The 7,592-nt window shown below is 55.9% G+C and overlaps 1 protein-coding gene across 1 annotated transcript in view; it reads left to right on the forward strand.

Moving 5' to 3' along the window:
• Window positions 1-2,842, forward strand: part of RERE (arginine-glutamic acid dipeptide repeats) — a 445,015-nt gene extending 442,173 nt beyond the window's left edge. The window contains 1 exon segment of the mRNA XM_047724025.1: window positions 218-2,842. Coding sequence (XP_047579981.1) covers window positions 218-251 — 34 coding nt within the window. The 3' untranslated portion in view covers window positions 252-2,842.
• Window positions 2,843-7,592: the final 4,750 nt, after the last annotated feature.

Here is a 7,592-nt window from a genome sequence, read left to right on the forward strand (position 1 = left end):
AACGATCGCCCCTCCTGGCGGTGTCCACAGCGCTCCTGCCATATCAGCAAGTGCCAGACCCCCTCCCAGTGGCTCTGCGGGCCCAGGCCTCTGGCCTCTGGGGACTCGGACAGAGCCATCTTGATGGGAGGGAGGGGCAAAGGAGGGTCATCATGCATGCCTAACCCACCTGCCCGGGCCTGGTGCTGAATACTTTCTCTTTCTGTTTACTTTCTAGTCGACTGAAGAAAGAAGGTGACAAGCAGTTATAAGTTATTTATTTGTTAGCGCTGGCTGTGGAAACCCCAATTCTTGGGGGGAGAAACAGGACTTTTTACATACAATATGAGCTACAAAAGCAAAAAGAATATCTTCTAAAGATTTCTTTATATATTTAAAAACCCCACAACTAAAAATGTTATCAGCATAATAGTGTTTGTTTGTAGAGAGGATTCCTTGAGACTGGTTTGGGTCTCCCTGCATGACAGTCCCCCAGAAACTTAGTGAGTCCTGGACTGGACTGAACATTCAGAAAACTTTCCCTGCAATCTTGGGGTTTGGCTTTAGTTTTCTTTTCCTTCCTTGATTTCTTGGTAGGTGCTAGAATCCAGTACACACCCTTCACTGTGCGTGCAGACACACTCGGTTATGTGTGTTCCAGAACCCGCGAGGTTTGCAGATAGGTGGCATATGAGTTTGGAATCCAAGAGCTATAATTTTTAAAAAAAACTTTTATTTTAATACATTGTAGGAGATCTTCATAATTTGAGAAAGTTCTGCAGCATGGCTTTTTATGTCTGTAAATAAATAATTTTAGAACGGCATTTTTTTTCTTCCACAAACTATTCTGATCTATTTTTTCCAGCCATGTCACTCATTGTGAATTCCTACCAGCTATTGACAGAATACAGAGTTGATTTTTTAATAAAAAGTTATATATAATTATCCCTTTAATTAAAGGGAACAGATGGGCGTTACTAATTGCAAACGGGCAGAGGCTTGGGACGTGGTGCCGTCGCAGCAGGGAGCACCCCGGGGTCTGCAGGGACGGTGTTACAGACCGTTGCTTTGTTTTGCTGCCTTGATTTTCACTTCCGTGTGTTTCTAGCTTGGGCTTTGCCAGAAGTGCAGGTAACGGTTAGATGAAGCCTCTCTTTTGTCCCAGGAGTGCAGGAGTTAAGTGTCCACCTTGTCTCCACAGGGTAGAAAGCACATGTTTCTGCGTGTCTGATTGTAGAATCCCTTATAGGTTTCTGTGCACACACGTTTGGTTGTTCTGGATGAACTGCCTTTTTAAATACTCTGACAATTTCATAAACATTCTAGAAAATTTAAGAAAACACGATTCCCCGCAAAGAACTCATCACACACGCTTGCCAAAGGAATCTTTCGGAAAAAAACCCTGCCCTGTGTGTGTCATCGTTAGGGTCCTCCTGTGGGGAGGCCAGGTCCTCTGGCCATGCAGCTGGAGGCCTCGGAGTTGGCACGGTTGTGTGGCGGCCTGCGCACCTCCCCCAGGAGCTGGTCCATGCACGGTGACCCACATCAGATGGGGACAGCATTTGAGTCCCACTGTTCCTCCTGGGGGTGGGAGCAGGAGTCGCAGCTGCCAATGTGGAACGAGAAGGCAGGCTTCCTTCCACCTGGAGCTGCCAGCCCGAGGGCCCCGGCTGGCCTGCAGAGCGCCCACCTCTCCTTTCTGAGTCGCGGGCATGGTGTGCTTTCTCCAGGGCGGGGGACCTGGGGATGTCTGCACCCAGGGATTCGGCCTTCCATCTGGGTGTGGTCTTCTCTGTTTCTCCCCCTTCAGACTCTTGAGGGCTGCTTCTGCCATTGCGTGTGGTAGTCCCACCGGAGAACTGCCAGACAAGACAGAGCGCCCGAGGCTCGGGGGTGTGGGGTATGGCCAGGATTGGAGCTCAGTTCGGGGGCCGGACCAGAGGCTGGCGCGTTGACCCAGAAGCCAGCAGGCAGATTTGGGTTTTGGACTCAAACCTGCATCGGGGGCATTTCCAGTTTCTACTTAAACTGGTTTCAGTTGGGACAGACAGGATTGTTTTGTCTGCTGGGACTATTCTGGAAATGTTTGTCGTTTTCCTCTTTCATTTTCTCCCGTTCCATTTCTGCCTTAACTTCAGCTCCTTAGAGGGAGGCAAGCTCAAAGGAGCCCTGTGTCCCCAGACTCGGTGCGCGCGGGCAGGCGGCGCTTGTTTCCTCCGGGGGTAGGGCCAGCCCGAGGCCCCCACCTCCTCCGCATCTTTGTTTTCCTTTCGGTGGAACACGGTGCCTGCCACTCAGTTAGACCTTCTTGACCGCCTCTCTGTGTCACCCATTTTTCCAAAGAAGAGACAGAGTGAAGTACTTGCCGGTCTCTACTTGAAGACTGTCTGAAGGTGTTTTCTCGTTAGGTTTCGGTTCTCCCCCACATCCCAAGGTGAAGCACTGAGATTCCGCCGTTTAAGAACCTTCGACCTGAGACCCTCACTGGGTCAGCTACGGTGTGTTCAGGAGGCCCCAGACCTTCATGGTGTCTTTGAAGCCCGACCCCTTGGTTTCCTTTTGGATTTTCCTTCCTTTTGTTTGAAGTTTGGTTTGGCTTCTCCGTGTCCTGTACGCGTCTTGTCGAATGTTGTCAGGATTGAGCTTCGCGCTCCGCTGCGGCAGCAGAGCGGAGTTACATTCTGGTTCGCAACGTTTATATATATCTTGAAGCTAAATGTATATATGAGTAGTTTGCCATGAGATAACACAGTGTAAACAGAGTAGACACCCAGAAATCGTGACTTCTGTGTTCTCTCCATTTGAGTATTTTGTAATTTTTTTGAGATATTTGTGGACATAAATAAAACCAAGCTACACCGCAGCGGCTGGGTGCGGACCAGTGGCCTGTGTCTCATTCCTGGGGCGGGGGGGAGATCTTGCTGCTGCCTCTACCTAGGTTCCCCAGGCTGGGGGTGGGGCAGAGGGGAGAGTTTGGGTCTCCGCTGTTTCCGGCTCACTGTTTCCCTACCCTCCAAAGCAGCTTCCAGAAAGATCCTTCTCTGTGGTGTCTGGTAGGAAGGGTTTCTCTCGTGAGTGCTCTCAGGGGTGCTCCGACCTCGGCACCCGCAGTGAGCATACCCAAGCAGCAGAATGGGCCTGGGGGATGAGGACTTTAGCACCTAGGACATCCTCTCCTTACTCAGATTCCTTTCTCCCCCTGCCACTCGCCCACACTTCTAATTTGTGACCCTCTACGGTGAATGGGCATATAGCTCCTTTCCTGCTTGGAGGACAGGTTTGAAGCTGCCCACCAGTGCGGTGGCCTCCTCCACCCATCCCCTCTCTGCCCTGCCAGCGCGTCAGCCCACCCTCAGAGCTGCCCTCCACTCGCGCGAGGCAGCTGATGGCCGGGGAGGGTGTGGATGTGGCTGTGAGGGGCAGCAGGCAGCAGAACGGATTCCAGCTCAGCTTTCGGAGACTGCCAAGGGCATTTTCAAGACTACCGCTGCAAGTTTATATGCTCGCCTTTCCATTTGGAATATGGGTTTCCAGATGCCCTGGGAGACAGAGCAAGAGCAACCCTGTTGATGAACTGCCCTCAAACCAGGCTGACTGCCTGGTGGTGGGAAAGGCCTGGGGAGTGGCTCATGTCCCTGCTTAATTGAGGGCGGGGCAGTTCTGCCAAGCAGAGGACCCTGAGGGGCGTACACACTGATGGCCCTAGAGGCAGGTCTGTGTTCTCTGACAGCAGGCATCCTGCTCAGCAACTTGGGTGGTTAGGGGGGATGGAGTCGAGGAGTCTGCCAGAGTAGGCATAGGGGGCACAAATGATGGTCATTCTGGATCATGGATGAGAAGGCAAGGCGGGAGTGGCAGGGGGTGCAGAGGGAAGGGTGAGCGGCCAGAGTCACCTTTGCCGGTTTCTTACCTAGAGCGTGCTCTCAGTGACAGTAGCGTTTGGCAGGCATAGACCTACGAACTACAAGTTCCAGACAGGCTGAAGGATCAGGCTGCAGTGTCTGTGAATGGGTACTTAGATTTATGCTGCGGAAAGACCCTTGGATCAGAGCTGCTCAGGCCGTAGTCGTTTGTCAGGTGTGGACAACTGTGGCCATTGTCCCTGCCCTGCCATGCCGCCTTTGAGGGGGAGAGCCTGCAGCAGTGGCCATCAGCTGCTGGACCCATGGGGACCCATGGGGAGGATGAAGCCACTGTGGCCCTGGCTGTGCCCTCGCCTCTCACCACCTGGATGAATGGGCATTGGTGTCCCCGTGGGTGGACCCTCAGCTTGGGCTGAGGGCCTGGTGGCTCTGCAGCTCCTCTGGTTAGGGAGCTGAGAAGCGTGAGCTACGAAAATGGCACGTGGCAGGGCTAGGTGCGTGGTCGCCGTGTTGACAAATACCTGTGGTAAGTTCAGGTGAACCAGGCAGCTCAGCGAGGCACCACCTGTGCAAACTGAGGCCACTTATGCACGGGGCAGGGACGCACGACAGCATCAGCAGTGACCTCCCACGCTGACACGGAGTTACAAGACCCTCAAATGCCAGGAACGCGGAGCCGAACACGTGCAGGTGCAGTCAGGGCTGACGAGGGACGGGCAGGGCTGGAGGGCTTCTGCCCAGAAGCTCATGGGAGCCTGAGCGGCGTGATCCAGCACCAGCACAGACTTTAGCGGCCACCCTCGGCCTCTCCCGGCCAACCCACTCGGCTCCTGGACTCAAAAGCTGTGGAATCCCAAGGAGACCAGTTAGACCAGACAGCTGGGGTCAAGCCACAGGCCCCAGGACCAGTGGAAGTGGAAGTATCTGTCCTACACTAGACCTCTGAGCTGTGGAGACATCAAGGGGCAGAGGGACCCTGGGCCTCCCTGCCTCCCACCCAGGGCGACTCCGCAGACAAGCCTGCGGGGGGAGGTGGCCGTGGGGCTGGCTGTCCAACGGGCCGCCTCGGGCTGCTGGAGAAAGTGAGCTCTGGAGGCTGCGGGAGGCAGGCTGTCGGAGCTGCAGTGTCTCTTGTGGCTGAAGCCCGTGGCCCGGGAACGGCAAGTGCTTCACCATGGGGCTTGCCCACCTCCCTGGTTCTCTGTCCTGCAGTTCTGGCCTGTAGAGGTCTCCGTATCTGTGGTGTCCCCTCACTGGGTCCCTGGCTGCCCCGGGGGGCTCTGGCAGCTTGCCTTCCAGAGTCCGGATCTCTGACCCAGGGCGGCTTTTCTGGTGGCGGTCTTCGCCAAGAACAACTTGCAAGTCTTGGGTAATTGTTTCCTTCTGGCATATTAGGGACCCAGGCTGCAGAAGCTGTGCCCGCATCCCCCGACCCCGACCGGGGTTCCAGGTGTGGAAGGCACTTGCTTTGCAAATGTTTGCTGACCGAGAATGAACAGGCCCCCACAGGGGAGGGCTCCTCACTGCACCGACCGGGTGTGCTGTTGAGTCGTAGGCCTGGGTGACCAGAGAGAAGGGCCTTTGGCCCCATTCACGGAGCTGGTCACTACTGGGGCATCTGAAGTGACCCTCTTAAGTTTCTCTTGATCCTGCCACCCCCTGACCACCTGAGCCTGCTCTGGGATCTCACAGCCCCTCTGGCTCTGGCTCTGGCCCTGGTCTGCCCCATTGGATGTTTGGGTCGGGAGAGGGCATCTGCTTCACCGTAGTGGCCTCTCTTGAACCCCTGCAGTGTGGACACCCAATGTAGTGAATTAGACTAAAAGCAGAACCTTAATGCCCTTCTTAGAAGACCCTCCAGCCTGTGGCGGGCACGGTCTCTAAGAGCTGATATCTTCTGTGTGCCTGTCCGCCAGCTGTCTGGCCCAGGTCGCCCCTGCTACTCTTCTTTTTGCCCGGGCTCTGCTGTGCTTCACACCGCAGAAGAGGCCACTCCTGGTCCTGACCACCAGGTGGCGGCGTCCGTAAAGCCCTGGTGGCGTTCTTCCCGCCACCGGGCCTGCAGGGACCCAAGATCCCCAGGCCTGCAGCGAGGGGGGAGAGGCGTGTAGGAACGACGATGCGGACTGTGTGAAAGAAAAGTGTTTCCTGGAGGCCAGCAGCCAGGGAGGAGCGGTGGGGCGTTCTGGGCAAAGGGCAGCAGGGACAGGTCACAGCAGGAACGTGGGAGACAGATGGCAGGAAAGGGGGCCGGGGGCTGCGGGTGGCACGGGCAGGGCCCAGCATGGATGTTACGGCAGGGAAAGGCTGTTGGGAGGTCAGGAGGTGCTTCTCTGTGGTTTTCAGGTGTATTCCCCACGCTGGGCCATACACTGTAGGTGCTCAGCAAACACTGGCTGAGTGACGGTCACCCCATGATCACCTCAGCCATGGTGATTGGCCCAGCCAGCATGATGGCCCTTGAAGCCCCCTGAGAGTTTCCCTGAGCCACCGCTGCCCCAAGGGTCCTGTACCCCAAGTATGCCCCCATCTCAGGACATCTCATTTCCTCTTCTCTGAGTCTTTCAGGAAGAGGGTCCTCAGGGGCCTTCCGACCTGCTCATGGCCGGGACGACGGCACAGCATCCACAGACCCTGCATACGTGACCTGGAGGTCCCTGAAGCTGAGCGCCCCACTACATAGCAGGCCCTGGCCGTTGTCAGTTCTGTCACATTCCCTCAAAACCTGTGACCCAAGGCACCCGGGCGGCTCAGTTGGTTAAGCAGCTGCCTTCGGCTCAGGTTGTGATCCCGGGGTCCTGGGATCGAGTCCCACATCGGGCTCCCTGTTCTGTGGGGAGCCTGCTGCTCCCTCTCCCTCTGCCTGCCACTCCCCCTGCTTGTGCTCTCTCCCTCTCTCTGTCAAATAAGTAAATAAAATCCTTAAAAATAGAAACCTGTGACCCAGTGTGATGGGCACCTTGCCCAGTCCCCGTATCCCAGCCCAGGATCTAGAGTTGGTCCAACAGTCTGGGAAGACAGAAACCAGACAGATGAAGCCTGTGGTTTCACAACTGGCCCCCTGGCCCCACGTTCAGTGTCTGCTGTAGATGCTGTGGGCCGCAGGCAGATGCACTGGTGTGTGCATTCCCGAGCAGCAGCAAGGGACGAGAGTCCGTTTTCCAAGTTTGCTGAGTGGAAAGTCAGGAATGGCATCAGTCAGGAGTGCCCGGTTTTAGTGGCTTGGAGGGCGTCGGTCTCATCACGGGTCCATGGAGCAAAGGCTTCCCTTCCCTTTCCTCTTATCGTGGCCAGACAGAGACAGACTTCAGGGAAGGACCACGGCAGCTCACCATTTGCTCCAGAAACTTCAAGCAGCTTGAGGTCTGGAGTCAGAATCCTTGGTACAAGTGTGTGACCGTGTGTGACCTGGGCCAAGCACTTAGGGAGCCCATCTCCGGGTGTAGGTCCGCCTACCAAACAGAGTCAGGCCAGCTCCTCCCCCTCGCTGGGGAGGATGAAGCCAGTAGACTGCAGAAGACATTTAGCTCACCGCAGGGCCCAGCGGAGGACTTGAGGACCCGTGAGCAGAGGTCCGTGTCCTCACCATCATCACAGCTCCATTGTTAAGTCCGGAGAGTGATTCTCTGAGATGGGAAAATCAAGTGATGGTGGCCTCAGCGAGTCCCGGGCCTCATGGTTTGGATCCTGCGGTTGCTCCCACTGCCATCTGCTGGGAACAGACCTGAAGGTCAAGGGCAGCGTTTGGGT

Source organism: Lutra lutra, chromosome 4, assembly GCF_902655055.1.
Source record: "Lutra lutra chromosome 4, mLutLut1.2, whole genome shotgun sequence".
In the NCBI taxonomy this organism is placed as follows: Eukaryota; Metazoa; Chordata; class Mammalia; order Carnivora; family Mustelidae; genus Lutra; species Lutra lutra.